The 16,310-nt window shown below is 39.9% G+C and overlaps 1 protein-coding gene across 1 annotated transcript in view; it reads right to left on the reverse strand.

Moving 5' to 3' along the window:
• The window catches only part of SEMA5A (semaphorin 5A), a 641,391-nt gene that overhangs the window by 448,754 nt on the left and 176,327 nt on the right, over positions 1 to 16,310 (reverse strand). The window contains exon 2 of the mRNA XM_075062673.1: positions 1,931 to 2,131. Within this exon, the coding sequence (XP_074918774.1) occupies positions 1,931 to 2,063 (133 nt within the window). The 5' untranslated portion in view covers positions 2,064 to 2,131. The remainder of the gene's footprint in view (positions 1 to 1,930; positions 2,132 to 16,310) is intronic.

Consider the following 16,310-nt stretch of genomic DNA (forward strand, 5'->3'; position numbering starts at 1 on the left):
AACTATGAATTTATAAGAGTTGGCAACTATATAATGGGAAGGCTCAGGTAACCTTATCTACAAGCGGTGCTACCAGCTCCGCCTGTAATATAGCTAGATTCTGACGTACTACTCAGTGTGAGTGAGTAGTACTTTATTCCTTGTATAGTCCCACTGAATGAGGTACAATTTGACGTCAAAATTAATTTGAATCACAGTTCACCTTCAAATACTGGATTTCAGAATTATTTCCTCTATATCTTACCAGAATAAATACATTACATCCGATGTTAACAATTTATTATAATAATTTATGAAAATTCATCATTTGATTCATTATACTTAGCAACTGTACTAATAAAGCCTGTCAAAAGCCACTTTCTGTTCAACACACAAAACTTAATTGCTCCAAATTTTCCAAAAGCAATGTCTAACAAAATTTGTTTTTCCAAAACAGTGTCATTGGTCCCAATTTATCAAAGTAAAAATTGTTCTTTTAGTAGATATAGGCCTTTTATAAAAGAGGTGCACACATCTTTTTGGTTGTTGAAGATAATTTGAATATGGTGTGATAGTGCAATCTAGTGTCTCTTAGTAACCTGTTCCCCATATCCATACGTACAAGCCTCTTGGAGCGCTCTGTAACTTGCTAACCTAAAGGGCAAATTTTAAATCAATCAATACATAATAAAGATTGTATTGTATTATTAGAATAATTACTTTAGACAACAAATATTTAAAATTAAATTCAGATGGTGATGAAACTCAATAAACTAATTGTAAAACTTGTTTTCCTGAAGGGCTGCCATTTTTTTCCTGGTGCAATCATTTTGTTAAGAATTACAATAAAAGCTGACATAAGTCATAAGCCTAACGAGCAGGAAGTTAACAGCAATCACCCCATGAATCCAGAAAGTAAGTAATCAAGAAAACTATTTTGCAAACAATGCAGGGGCTCAACCCAGTGGATCATGTTGAGTGCTGACAACTGCACTAGCTCGGATCCTGTCGTGACAAATACTGCTTCTATACTGAAAAGGCAATGCAACCAGGATCCTCCCTGCTGCAGGGTGAAAGGGAAAGTAAGACCCGATTAACATGTATTCTGATTTATCCACATGTCACTCTCAGCACTGTAATGATTGCAGTGGTAACCAAAAGGACAGAGAGTGCAGTATTTACAGAAGGTGTGCTCATCCATTTTGTGGTTTAATTACAAATGACAATGAGAGCTCTAATGCTGTTAGCACCTTCAATTACATATTCAGAGGAGAACTGTGAGCAAAATTTGTACTCTTGTTTTTATTAGCCTGAGATGTATTTCAGCTCGTTTCTGCTCCCTGCTTCTATTTAATTCAGAATTAGAGCTTTCCTATAAGATCTCCCAGACAGCATGGCAGAAACCACGTGCAGATTTTAAGAACAGCAGAGGTATTCTAGAGGCCTGACACTGACAGATGAGAATGCAGCAGTGTTCATCCTGCAGCCGAGGATGGTCACATACATGTTCTGCTGGTTTAATAGTTTGTGGAATCAGTCAGTGCCCATGCTGAGTAGCAGTGGAAAGCTTTTCATTTTATTATATTTTTAAACCGTGTGTGTCAGTTCAGAGCTCTTGAAAGAGAGAGACTAACTGCACTGAAAAGAGTATAGTATAGAGAGGTCAAACACTGGGCAAGTTTCAACACAGAGCTCCGCCAATGCACTTTAATCCTTCTCGACCTTTAATATTGCTGTCGTTCCAGACCTGGGATGCTTCTGAGCTGAAATTGCGAGTTGTACAGTCAAACTGTCTGATTTCTGGACAAATTGATAGGCAACTAGGCAGAGGGCACTACATTCATTTTCAGTGTGTTATATAAACAAAAACTTCCAGAAGTAGAGGGCTTGTGTGGTATTTTTTCCCTTTTTTGGAAGATTTGTTAAGAAGAGGAGGGGAAATTCTCCTTACCTTTATACATTATAACAGGGTGCTCAGCTCGATAGCATTGGGAATCTTCTGTAGCTGCAGACACTAAGATTCCTATGACTCCCAAACCTGCAACCAGCAATGCAACCAGACCATTTCCCTTCATGGTGATCATGTCGTCCTCTGCACTGGTCACTTTTCCTTTAACTGGCAACTTTTGTTGTGTTCATGTGCGGAAAGAACCTGAAGAATGCAAAGAAAAGAATTCAATGACACCGAGGACAGCTAATAGAAAACAAAACAATTGGTTAGGTTTGCAATGGAAAATAATCCTTTGTTTTCCTTCCCTGTGGAGTTTGACTTCTCAAAAATGAATGACAACTTTTTGTAATTTTACATCAGAAAATTGTCAATTACATTTTCATGAACTTGGGACTTAATGAAAGAGACATGTTTTTATCTACCTTTGGCATGCAGAAAAAAAAATTGTTCTTATATTTTAAATTTATATTTTTCCCACTTTGTGACATGTGTAGGAGGAGAGGTTTACATATATAACATTTTCTTTTAGAAGCAAAACAGCAGTATTTTCTTAAGATAGAATATATTCTATTAAATCAGCTTTAGAAACTATAACCCAAGCAGTCTTTTAAAACGACTCATGTAACCTAGTCAAATTACTTATGTGCCCTGGGCAAATTATTTATGTGCCTTGGATTCCATGCCAAGGCTATTTCCACATAAGATACTGGAAATCAAGTTTGCACTCACACAAGGCTCAATTCTGCACCACTCAAGTCAATGGGAATCTTGACAGTAACTTCAATGGAACCAGACCCACAGTTTCCATCTGATTCTTTCCATGTGACTTTTAGATTTACTATCCTGCAGAACCTAAAGAAGTGTCCTCCCCTTCCATCGCTCCCCCCCCCCCAAAACATTATTTTCCTGAGATCTCAAGGGTTGTACTAAAGTACCTCTGTGTTACCTCCTACCTACTGAATTCCATGGCATCCAGCTCCTAAAGAAATCATGCTCCCATGAGTTTAGCACACTGGCCATTGCCCTCCAAAGCTCTCTGAAAGCAGGTTTTGACTGTTGCTCAGTGAAGGCAGACCTAGTATAAGTTAATGCTGATGAGGTCAGTAGTTACACAAGGTATCCCCATAGGGCTGAGAGGAGGGATGAGATGCTACATAGTAGCCATGTTCTCCTCCACCACTACCCTATCCCAGCAACCTCCCAGCCCCCAAACCTTCTGGTGACTATGACACAGAGCTGCTACTGTCTCACCCTCAGATACACTGCTGCTTGGTCCACTCTTCTCACTAAAGTAAAGAGGAGCATTTGCCCCTGTAGTGAGGCTGTGTGGCTCCCCGCCACCCCAGAGAGTGACGAGCCCAATCGGAGGCCGGAGTGGGCAGAGCTAGAGTACTCTGAGCCCGCCCCTCAGAGGGTCAGGCGGCGATCTGGAAGTATAAAAGCTCATCCTCAGAGCCCTCAAAGCTCACTGGAGGGCCAGCCGCCAGGGAGGTCAGATGTCTCCAGCCTAGCCCACGACTGGGAAACCCCCACAGCCCAAGGTGTAGGCCAGGACTGGCCTGATTTGCCCTGCGCTCGCTACCCGGAGGAGTTGCCGGGCCTGCTGCTCGCCCACTACCCCGAGGAACCCATGGTGCTGGACCCCCCCAGAGGACAACACTCTGACCCAGGTACTACCCGAGGGGGAGTCTGGAAGTAGCCCGGGGGCAGCCGACCCTAGTCTGGCTGCAGCAGGGCCAGAGCCCATGTCAGTGTGTTGCGGCCAGGATCCTCACTGACACGGCAGCGGGTCTTCTGCCATTGCTAGGGCCCCAGGCTGGGACGCAGTGGAGTGGGAGGGCCTGCATCCCTCCTGCCACCCAACTTGTGGGTGGCCATCTCCCCCTCTCCCAGGCCTTTGGAGGCTTGGGTCTACTGCTACTGCTCAGCCCTGCCTGAGCTCCTGACTCATTACTGTTTGTAGTGTTACTGCTTAGCCTTGCCTGAGGGCCTGAGCCCCAGACTCCGTATTGCCCCACCCTGATATAGGGCCTGGACTCCCTATTGCTTATACTGTCCAGCTCCTGACTCATCATTACTGCCCTGCCCCAGGGCCTGGGCTTATTGCTACTGTTTGTACTGCCACTGCTCAGTTCCTGCCGAAGGGCCTGAGCACCTGGCTCACTGGGCGCCTTGATCCAGGGCCTGGGCTTATGGTGCTTATTCCAGTTACCGCAGGTACTACCGAGGGAGACTCCATGGCCGGACTAATTCCCCCTGAACATCAACTGTGTTTAGTGTGCCAGTGTGGCTCCCTGCCGCTCCGGAGAAGGTCGAGTCCCAGATAACCTCTTACAACCCCATACTAAGCAAAGCAAAGAAGACATTCTACTTTCATTTTACTCAATATATTGGTTGTGAAATATGCCAGACTGACAACCCTGGCAGGATGTATTTTCTGCCTGTCCACAGAATTCTATATCACAAGCACAGCAGGGCAAGGTGGCTCTGTCATAAATAGATAGCTAAGGGTTAATGTTTCTTTCACCTGTAAAGGGTTAACAAAGAGAACCAAACACCTGACCAGAGGACCAATCAGGAAACAGGATTTTTCAAAGCTGATTTTTCAAGTGAGGGAGGGACATGTTTTGGGGCTCTGTCTTTGTTGTCTGTGCTCTCAGCTTATGAGGGGATCTTTTCTTCTGTAAAGTTCTTAATTTTCTTCAGTTTTCAAAGTTGTAAAGTTACAATATGGTTAGAAAACAATAGGCTGTTATTGTTTTTGTATTTACATGTGTGGTAGTTTGCTGAAATGTTTAATTGCTATCTCTTTTTGAATAAGGCTGTGAATTTACTTTTTAGCATAGCTTCACCTTGTTATGTGTTATTGTAACTTGATGCAGAGATCTATGTGTTTCATGTGTTTTTTTTCTTTTCTTTTTTAAGCACTTGTTTTGGAGCTTCTCTCTCGTGGGCTGGGCTTAAGGAAACGATAAGGGGAGGGCGAGTAATTCTCTTTGTGTTGTTAGATCTACGGAGGTGTGGAATCGCGCCAGCCCAGGTAATTGGTGGGAGGGAGAACGCTTAAGAGGGAAGAGTAGATTAGATTCTTTTTCTGTTTCCTTGTATTTTGGGTTTGCTTCTTTGTGGAAGAGATGGAGACATGCTTTCTTGTTACTTGTGATGTACAGACGGTTGCATTCAGTAACTCTTCAGTTAGCCAGAGAGAGAAGCTTGGGTGGTGAGGTGGGTTATTTCCCTTTGTTGTAGACTCAGGGCATCTGAGTCTTGGGGGTTCCCCAGGGAAGGGTTTGGGGAGACCAGAGCGAGCCAAAACACTGGAATTTTTGGATGGTGGCAGCGATATCAGATCTAAGCTGGTAATTAAGCTTAGAGGGTTTCATGCAGGCACCCAGATTTCTGGACGCTGAGGTCCAGATTTGGGAAAGATGCTTATGATAGGTTCAGCCTACAGGTATATCTCTAGGTATGTGAGACTTGTTCAGTCTCCATATTTAGTCAATCCTTAACTGCTTTGATGAGACTGCCTACAAGATTGCCTATTGTGATGATGTTCTAACAGTGAGAGCACCTTTCTAATAAGATCTGGACAGAGCTCAACAACTTGTTTTACACAGACCACAAAACAGTGATGACTTTCACTCAGTACCCACTTGGGTCAAATTTAGGCTAGTGACCTACATATTACAGTAATTAATAATCCCTTGAAACATCCACTAACCATAGATTGTATTTTGTAACTGACAGAATACTCACAACACTAAATGTATTCAGGATCAAATCCGATTCTATTAGATCTACCATAAGTAAATATTCCAAGCACTAACAACCTTACACAATAACTCAGAAGATCTTGTTCCGCAGGCAGTTTAACTGAGCCATTCTCCAAAGTTAATCATTGGTGACAATGCTAAGAACTGGCATATAGCATGTGTGATTTCATTGAGCTGCTCTGCATAGTTCAATAAAGATAACGCGTAAGCTTTTCTGATTTATGATACAAATCATATCAAACAAATGAACGTTTATGAAAATATTCTTCCTGTGATGTGCACACATACATAACTCCCATTATCACTAATAAGAGTTATGCACACATATAAAGAGAAGCATCTATCTCTGTGTGCAGTAAGCTAACTGTACTATATTAGGATTTGGTTCTTGCTTTATTTTTATATACGACTAGTAGATGAACTGCACTAGGTAAAATTAGGAAAAAAGTTTGACCTCATACTTTGGGGGGCAAAAAAGCAAAGAATGAGATCAGATTTCAAAGAAGCATTCTTGCTGGTTTTAAAGGAAATTTAAAAAGGGGGGAAGTGTCAATTAGGAAGATACAGTATGGTTAAAAATAAATTTCCTTAGCTTTGTGGGAAGTTAAAGATCACAAATCATTAACAGAATATCTAGGCATAACTTATTTTATAAAAAAGTCTACCTATCACATGTCTTGGACATTATTTAACATGGACTATTGATACAATTAACATTTGTCACCACTGCATTGTAACCATATTTTGGTGAGCCTATATGAGTACATTTGTTTCTTTTAAAAAAGGAATTAAATTCACTCTATTATCCCTAATACAAAGGCTTCCTACAATAAAATTATAACAAAGTATCCCACTACATTTGGGCAGCATTTAGCAGAAATTATTTTTAAAAGGACAAACCATATAATTTTAAAACACTTTGCAACCTTTTAGAAACAAATGAAGATCTTTTAAAAGATAACTTTAAATTCATGCAAGCAAAATCATTCCAATTAAAAACTTTTCACTTAATTAAAATGCTTGAGGTAAGTGGAAGTAAAAACACTGATAATGTTCAAAGTCATACTTTGTTAGAAATAAAATTCTAACACAGGCCTGATTCTATGAGGTGCAGAGTGTCTTCAGTTCCTCTGATTTCAGAGGCAGTTTGAAGGCATTCAGGACCTTTCAAGAAACACTAAGCATCTGCACAGGACAGGACCCTAGTTGTGTTCCTCTCAAAGACATAAATCACTATTCTGACCTGGGCTGTATTCCCCAAACCTTCGTCTCAACAGGATTTTTTCTGAGGAAAGAACCCATAGCATTTTTTTTTAAACCCTAGCATGCAGGTTTCGCTATACCCACCATCCCAATGCACCTGCTAGTGGATCATGGCTGATGATACCATATAGCAGGGGTAGGCAACCTGTGGCACATGAGCTGAATTTCAGCAGCACTCACACTGCCCGGGTCCTGGCCACCTGTCTAGGAGGCTCTGCATTTTAATTTAATTTTAAATGAAGCTTCTTAAACATTTTAAAAACCATATTTACTTTACATACAATAGTTTAGTTATATATTATAGACTTATAGAAAGAGACCTTCTAAAAACATTAAAACGTATTATTGGCACGCGACATCTTAAATTAGAGTGAATAAATGAAGATTCGGCACACCACTTCTGAAAGGTTGCCGACCCCTGCCATACAGGAACATGGCAACACTCCAGTTTAGGCAAGAAAGTGAAGACTTATGTGGAAAGCAGACCTAAAACTTCTGCATTTACCAAACGTGCCATGAGATCTTTCATGAACAGAAATACTCTAATCAAGCCAAAAGTTTTAGAGCCTTATCTGAAAGATGGTTTGACCAGCAATACACTGTCCCCTACCAATACACATCATCATTAGATGAGTACACATTCATGGGGAAGAGCATCCTAACTGAATCACACACACCATTTCCTGCAGGATTCTAGTGTTCGTAAGAAGCTTGCTCTCTATGTGCTGATAAAGTCTAACCCTGATTAATTTAGATCACAACTGGAGATAGTATAGCTGCAGACATGACTGAACTGGTTTTGAACAGTCAAATTTAGCCTTTTTGTCCAATTGCTAGCTTACCCTGTGGTGCCATGTTTTGATGCAGCTATGTACTCACAGATATGCCTGTTGCCCATGCTCAGCAATATTTGGTTACACTTGTTTCAAAATGCTTTTCCAGAGACAGCATAATCATAATACACAAATCCAGGGAGTATGGCGAATACATAGGATGAACTGGAAGTATTAGTACATAAACTAAATTATGACTTAATTGCTGTCAGAGACTTGGTGGCATAAATCTCATGGCTGAAGTATTGGCATGGAGGGCTACAGCTTGTTCAGGAAAGGTAGGCAGGGGGAAAAGGAAGGTGTTGCATTATACATCAAGAGTATATAAACTTGTTCTGAGATCATGAAGAAGGCAAAAGGCAGACGAGTTGAAAGTTTCTGGGTAAAGATAAAAGGGGGAAAAATAGGAGTAATGTGACAGTGGGAGTCCATCACAGACCACTAAATCAGGAAGAGGGAGTGGATGAGGCATTTCTAGAACAAATTACAAAAATATCCAAAATACAAGACCTGGTAGTAAGGTCTTAAGTATCTATTTAAGATAGAGGTGTTAAATATCTATTTTGCTTCAGTCTTCACTAAAAAGGTTAATGGTGATCAGATACTTAACACAATATTAACATCAAGGGAAAAGGAACAATTCAAAATAGGGAAATAACAGGTTAAAGAATATTTAGATAAGTTAAATGTATTAAAGTGACAGGGTATGATTAAATTCAACCTATGATATTTAAGGATCTAGCTGAAGCAATCTTGGAACCGTTAGCACCTATTTTTGAGAACTCAGAGACTGGTGAGATTCTAGGGACTAAAGAAGGTCACATAATATTTATATTTACAAGGGGGAACAAAGAGGGCCCACGGAGTTATAGACCACTCAGACTAACTTTGATATGTGGAAAGATACTGCAAAAAATTATTAAACAATCTATTTGTAAGCACCTAGAGGATTATAGAGTTATAAGATCAGTATGGATTTATCAAGAACAAATTATGTCAGACCAACCTAATTTACTTCTTTGAAAGGATTACTGGCCTAATGGAGACGTAGCAGACATGATCTCTCTTGATTTTAGTAAGACTTTTGACAAAGTCCCATATGACATCCTAGGGAAGTATGGTCTAGATGAATTTACTATAAGATTGGTCTACAACTGGTTGAAAGACCATCCTCAAAGAACAGTTATAAATGTTTTGCTGTCAAACTGGAAGGACATATCTAGTGTAATCCTGCAGGCTTAGTCCTGGGTCCAGTACTATTCTCTGTTTTCATTAATGAACTGTATAATGGAGTGGAGAGTATGCTTATAAAATTTGCAGATGACACCAAGCTGCAAGGGACTGCAAGCCCTTTAGAGGACAGCATTAAAAGTCAAAATGACCTTGAAAAATTAAAGAAATCAACAAGATGAAATTCAATAAGGACAAATGCAAAGTACTACACTTGGGAAGGAAAAATTAAATGAACAGCCATGAAATGGGGAATAACTGACTAGGTGGTAGTATTGCTGAAATGGATCTGGGGGGTATAGTGGATCAGAAACTGAGTATGAATCAACAATGTGATACAGTTGCAAATAAGGCTAATGTTCTACAATGCATTAACAGGAGTGTTCTTTGTAAGATATGGGACATAATTGTCCTGCTCTATGAGCACTTGTGAGGCCTCAACTGGAGTGCCATGTCCAATCCTGGGTGCCCCACTCTAGGAAAATTGTGGATAAACTGGAGGGAGTCCAGAGGAGAGTAACAAAACTGATAAAGGTTTAGAAAACCTGATCTATGAGGAATGGTGGTAAAAATGGGCATGTTTAGTCTTCAGAATAGAAGACTGAGGGGGGGAACCCAATAACAGACTTCTAATATGTTAAGAGCTATTCTAAATAAGACTGATCTATTGTTCTCCATGTCCACTGAAGGTAGGACAAGAAGCAATGGGTTTAATCTGCAGCAAGGGAGATCTAGGTTAGATATTAGAGGGGAAAATTCTAACTATAAGGGTAGTTAAGCACTGGAGTAGACTTCCAAGGGAGGCTTTCAAATCCCCATCAATGAAGGTTTTTAAAAAACAGGCTGGACGATGTATAATAGAATCCTATTATACATACTTATACATGTAATGTAATATGATCAAGACTGTATAATAGGATCAATCTTGTGTTTAGGGGGGAGGGATAGCTCAGTGCTTTGAGCATTGGCCTCCTAAACCCAGGGTTGTGAGTTCAATTCTTGAAAGGGTCATATGGGGATTGGCCTTGCTTTGAGCAGGCAGTTGGACTGGATGATCTTCTAACTCTGATATTCTGTGACACTAAGATTACTGACTTTTCATGATAGTAACTGTACTGTCCATTCAGACTGCTCACAGAAATGGAAATCTATACAAGACAGGATAAACTAACAGACTTTTTTAACAAGGCTTTCAAATACACATTCTGGTCTCAACAGCCCAGCTGAGCGCGCACACACTCAGAGAAAGCCAGTCTCAGACTCACTTCCTGTACCTCTCTTAAAGGGACAATGCACCAGTTCTCTAACTATGCATGAATATAATACATCTCCCTGTAAACAAAAATAAGATTGGGATGCCATACCTAATGTTCTTGCTTAATAACAGCATTAGGACATTCCACTCTTTGGGTTTAAATATTTTCCAACATCTGGAGTAAGTGTTACTTGTTGAATAAGTCGTTGATAACTTGCAAGAAAATGATTTTGAATCCTTATGAATCAATGTCGATAAAGCACAAGATGGGGTATCAGTTGATGTCTGCTGTAGACCACCAAATCAAACTAGGGAACAGAATGACCACCTCCTTAAACACCTATCTATAACGTGTAGGGGGTGGGGGGAAATCAATGTGATCATGGGAGACTTCAATTTGACTGACATATGCTGGAGGCCTCATGCTGCTAGTACTAAAATACTCTTGGCATTTCAAAATATTATACATGACAATTTTCTACCTCAAGAAGGGTTGCATTCAACACAAGGGAATTCTGTATTAGACCTTCTCATGTGGGATAAAAAGGGGGAGTTTTGAAGAATGAATAGGACTGATCACTGAACTAAAAATTAATGGAGACTTATGATCCATTGTACCTATTTATAATGTGCAAACAGAATTAAAGTCCAGACTAATTATACACACACACACACACACACACGGTGCTTTTAAAGGACCAATTTCACAAAGATGAAAACAATTATAAGCCAAATCAGCTGGGAGGAAGAATTTAATCAGAAAAATGTGAATGATAACTGGGAACTGCATAAGAACACTTTACTAGATGCCCAGAAAAACACAAGCGAGGAAGAAGGCCATATTGGTTAAAAAGCTGACTTGATTTAGAGGGCAAGTGAAGGAGGCTATAAAAATTATATAAACAAATGGGAGAAAGGGGAAGTCGGTAATTATGAATATAAATCAGAAGCTAGGAATTGTACAAAATTGATAAGGGAAGCAAAGGCAAAATCTATGGCTAGCACAGTTAAAGACAATACCAAGGATTTTTTAAAGTATGTTAGGAACAAAAAGAATCGTAGCAATAGGTATTGGTCCATTACTAGATGGAAATGTAGAATTATCAATAATAAATGCCTAATATAATTATGTTCTGTATTTGGAGAACAAACAAACACTTTTTCCATTCCACTAGTATTTCCAGATGCTGTTAAACAGCAACAACTAAAAGGTAGACATTTTTAAATCAGCAGGTCTGGCTAACTTGCAGCTCAGAGTTTTAAAAGAGCTGGCTGATTATTTTACTGGATCATGAATGCTGATTTTCAATAAGTCTTGAAACACCTAGGAAGTTCTAGAAAACTGGAAGAAAGCTAATATTGTGTCAATATTTTAAAAGGGTAAATGGAATGACCCAAGTAATTAAAGGCCTGTCAGTCTGACATCAATCCTAGATCAGATAATGGAATGCCTGATACAAGACTCGATTAAGAATTAAGGAGGGTATTGTAATTAATGCCAATCAACATGGGTTTATGGAAAATAGATCCTTTAAAAATAACTTTATATATTTTCTGGAAGAGATTACAAGTTTGATTGCTAACAATAATAGTGTTCATGTAATATACTTAGATTTCTGTCAGGCACATGACATTTTGATTAAAAAACTAGAACAATATAAAATTAATATGTCCCAGCTTTTAATCAATTTAAAGTGATTAATGAATAGGTCTCAAATGCAACTGAAATGTGATTATACATGGGGAATCATAGAATTTTGAATGGGATCTCAAGAGGATTGGCTCTTGGGCCTACACTATTTAAAATGTTCATTAATGACCTAGAAGAAAACATAAAATTAGCACTAAGTTTGCAGATAACATACATACAACCAGTTTGGGGTGTCTGCCCTGAGGTTGGCACCTATGGTCGTGAGCCACTCTAGACAGCATGAAACCCTGTTTGGAAATTTTTCAACAGCAATGTGATTGACCAGGGTCTAAAGAAAAAAAAACAGATAAGCTAATTCTTAATTTGGTCATGATATTCTGCCCCCGTTTGCTAAGAGAGTGGCTTTCACACTTTCTTAATGGAATTATTCCCAAGGTCACTGTTATGCGTACAGAAACATTATAAAATAAACTAGTGGGACAGGACAACTTGGTTCTTGAAAGAATTAAAAATAAACTGACATCTGTTCTGTTTTCACAACTGCAGGAGTGTGGACACATCAAGCGAGAAGCTACACGGGTGTCACCCGTCACTGGACTGACTCTGATAACCTAATAAGAGAGTCAGCAGTCTTAGGCTTCTGACACTTTGTTAGAACACATTCTTACAACAAGATCGCTTCTCTATCGACTGAGATCCAGTCACAGTTTGATTTGGACTCAACAAAAATAACACATGGTTATAGAGAATAGTAGCAATTTTGTGAAAGCCTTCAAGCTGTTTTCAGGACCTGGATGACTGATGTTAGTAATCAAGTGGAGAATGATGCTGACAAGGAAGCAGATACCCCAGATTCTGATATATGTAGCTATGTTAGTATTGTTAAGCAATACTGCTGAGTGTTCATGTATATTTTACCTGCCATCACATATGACCCGTTTTTCACACACACTGAACTTGATGGCAACTACTGGGCTCTTGCTAAAAACTCACTACAAGTCTCTTTTCAGAAGTGTGATGGGTAAGTGCTCTACATTAAGCAATGCTGCACACCTAAGCTCAGAGTGCTGATATGACAGACATCCAGGGAAAAAACCCCCAAACCTACCTCTATCCAATGGAACTCAAGGTTACATTGCTTTCACCCCATTGATGACATGTGTGATAGGATTAATATTGTGACGGAGCTGCCAAAATTCTCCAACCCAGAGTTGGAATTTCTAGGTGAGTGGTAGGAGGTGATGTCCCCTGTTGCCAATGCATTTGACAAGCTTCTGGGGGAAGAGAATGTAGAGTCTTTCTATGGTGCAATTCTGCCTCCTGTACTTACACTAAAATCCAAATTTGACTCATTTCTCCAAAATACAGTTCTTGCTTGGTAGATAATTGAAGGATACACTTAGAAAATGGTGCGGGCATATTTTGACCTTTGATGCTGCTGTAACAGTATAAAGCGACAGAGTCCTGTGGCACCTTATAGACCACGGGTCGGCAACCTTTCAGAAGTGCTGTGCTGAGTCTTCATTTATTCACTCTGATTTAAGGTTTCACGTGCCAGTCATACATTTTAACATTTTTAGAAGGTCTCCTTCGATAAGTCTATAATATATAACTAAACTATTGTGTATGTAAAGTAAATAAGTGTTTAAGAAGCTTAATTTAAAATTAAATTAAAATGCAGAGCCTCTTGGACTGGTGGCCAGGACCCAGGCAGTGTGAGTGCCACTGAAAATCAGCTCATGTGCTGCCTTTGGCACCTATGCCATAGGTTGCCTACCCCTGTTATAGACTAAAAGAAGTGTTGGAGCATAAGCGTTCGTGGGTGAATACCCACTTCGTCAGATGCCTGGGTCTGACAAAGTGGGTATTCACCCACGAAAGCTTATGCTCCAATACTTCTTAGTCTATAAGGTACCCCAGAACTCTGTCATTTTTTACAGATCCAGACTAACATGACTATCCCTCTGATACTTAATAATACAAAGACATTCCTCATTGCTTCTGTGCCATACCTATTTTTAAGCTGTATTGGCTGCACAATCAGGATCAGAGAAAAAATTGCAGAGGAACATTTTTTTTAATACGATCTGTTTTATTGTAACACCCTTCCAAAGCTATAGCTCAATCTACAACATCCAATGCTGCCAATAATTTCTATGGCTTTGATGACAAATGGGTATCTGAATCTGATTATGACTTAAGAATTGTTGGGATGCAATTCCTCAATGATCCACTGCATGACCTGGATCAACTGAAAAGCAGTTGCTAAGGCTCTTATCAAATTTAATACCACACTGCCAAGCTCTGCTCCTTGTCAGTAGTGCTGGACAAATCCTCTAAGAAGAAACCATCTTCAGGATGATATGTTCAAGTTCATGCCGTTGTTATAGAAAAATGCCCATTTCATTGAATTATATGTTCTCTGTACATAATATCATATATAAATACATATAAATAAATTTTATAAATTTCTTTCCATTTATAAGAATTTTTTTCATTGTAATTCCATACTTATTTTTGTATATGATTAACATTTCATTATTGCTCTTTTTCTCTCTTTCACTATGTGCTTATATTATTTAGGAATTGTCCTTCTATTGACCAGACAATTATAGGTAATACGGGATTTGAAAGCATCTGTACTTATACTTGTATTTTTACTTACAAATACCTATGCGCTATTTTCACAGCAGACTTATACTTGTATTTATAAGTACTTTGATAAAGGGTGTACTTGTCATAAATACTAATTAAAAGGACTTAAGTGTAAGTGCCAACTCTGCTTTTTGCTCAATGTGTATTAGAGAAAAAGAGCAGCTTTCTGGGCTGCAGACTACTTTCTGCCTCAGTTCCTGCATAAAGCAACTTCACTAACTCCTTTTACCTAATCCAATCATGCACCATACTTCTTGTTTCAAAGTCCAAAGATAGCATATTTCTGGCATTATGCTACATGAAAGTCATAGTTTTTGTTGGGTTTTTTTGTTTTGTTGTTTTACTTCAGACACCACATATTGTCTTTGTTCAGACTCCTCACAGGAATGGAGGTCCCTATAGCCAAAACTGGCTATTAAAAAGGCTTTCAAACAAGGAGAGGCTTTATGCATCTTGCTGCTCCAAGCATAGCAGTCAGGTGGCTTTCAGCGGCATGTCTGCAGGAGGTCTGCTGGTAACACAGATCTGGCGGCATGCCTTCAGGAGGTCCGCCGGTCCTGCGCCTTCGGCGTATCCACTGCCGAATTGCCGGCGAAGCCGTGGAACCATCAGACCTCCCACAGGCATGCCACTGAAGGCAGCCTGACTGCCGCCCTCACGGCGACCAGCAGGCCACCCCCCGAGGCTTGCCACCCCAGGCATGCGCTTGGTGCTCTGGTGCCTGGACCTGCCCCTGTTTCGAACACACACTCTTGTCTCAACAGCCTACCTCAGCAGGAGTCCAGTCTCAAAGTCACTTTCCATGCCTCTTCAAGGATCAATGTGCTGGTTATCTAATTGTGCATGCATACAATACAGTAAGCATTTACAGAATTGAACTCTTATCTTATATATTGCATTACAAATGTTTTTCACATACTGTATAGGGGAACTCAAATTCAATATAGAGCCACTCAAACAGTAAACCTGTTCATAACAATATCTTTTCTCAGTAGTAAACTACAAATACAAGCAGCTTTCCTTGGAATCTTTCTTCGTAGAACATTTAGAGGCTAGATTTTTTTTTTGGCACATCCCTGAGCAACATGTGTCACACATGGTACATCCCCCTGCCATTCCCTCTGAGGTACTGTGCATTGGAGATACCCATCTGAGGCACAATCCCCTCTCAGCTTCTCAGTTGCTCCAGGGAAGGCGGGATTAGTAATTTGCAGTTGTTTCATTCCAGCTGCAGACTACTACTAACCCCCCTCACCATTTTAGATGTTCTTCCTCGACAACCTACTTTACTTATTCCTATGTGCTCGGACCCAGGGTAGACCACACACAAGTATCAGGAAAGGCCTCTTACTCCATCTTACTCCCTGCATGGGCACATAGTTTAAACTTCAGCCTAATTCTTAGAACACAGTGGGCATCTAATTCTAACTGACACAAAGATGTTCTACTGCAGTTCATAAGACCTTTCTACAGTCATTGGGATAATTATCCACCAATTCACTGATATAGAAGAAACATTTTACTGTTATAAAAGAAAAAATAAAATAAAGGTATTGTGATACAGCATGGCCAGAGGGCAGCATAAGAGTGTTAGCAGGGGGCCTTATTCCCTGCCAAGGGAGGAAGGTTTGCTTTAGATTAACTAGAACAGCTGTGGCCAATTAGAGCACCTGACTCCAGTTAGAGCACCTGACTCCAGTCATGGGATATAAATCCCTGC

The sequence above is a fragment of the Chelonoidis abingdonii genome, chromosome 2 (assembly GCF_003597395.2).
Source record: "Chelonoidis abingdonii isolate Lonesome George chromosome 2, CheloAbing_2.0, whole genome shotgun sequence".
Taxonomy (NCBI): domain Eukaryota; kingdom Metazoa; phylum Chordata; order Testudines; family Testudinidae; genus Chelonoidis; species Chelonoidis abingdonii.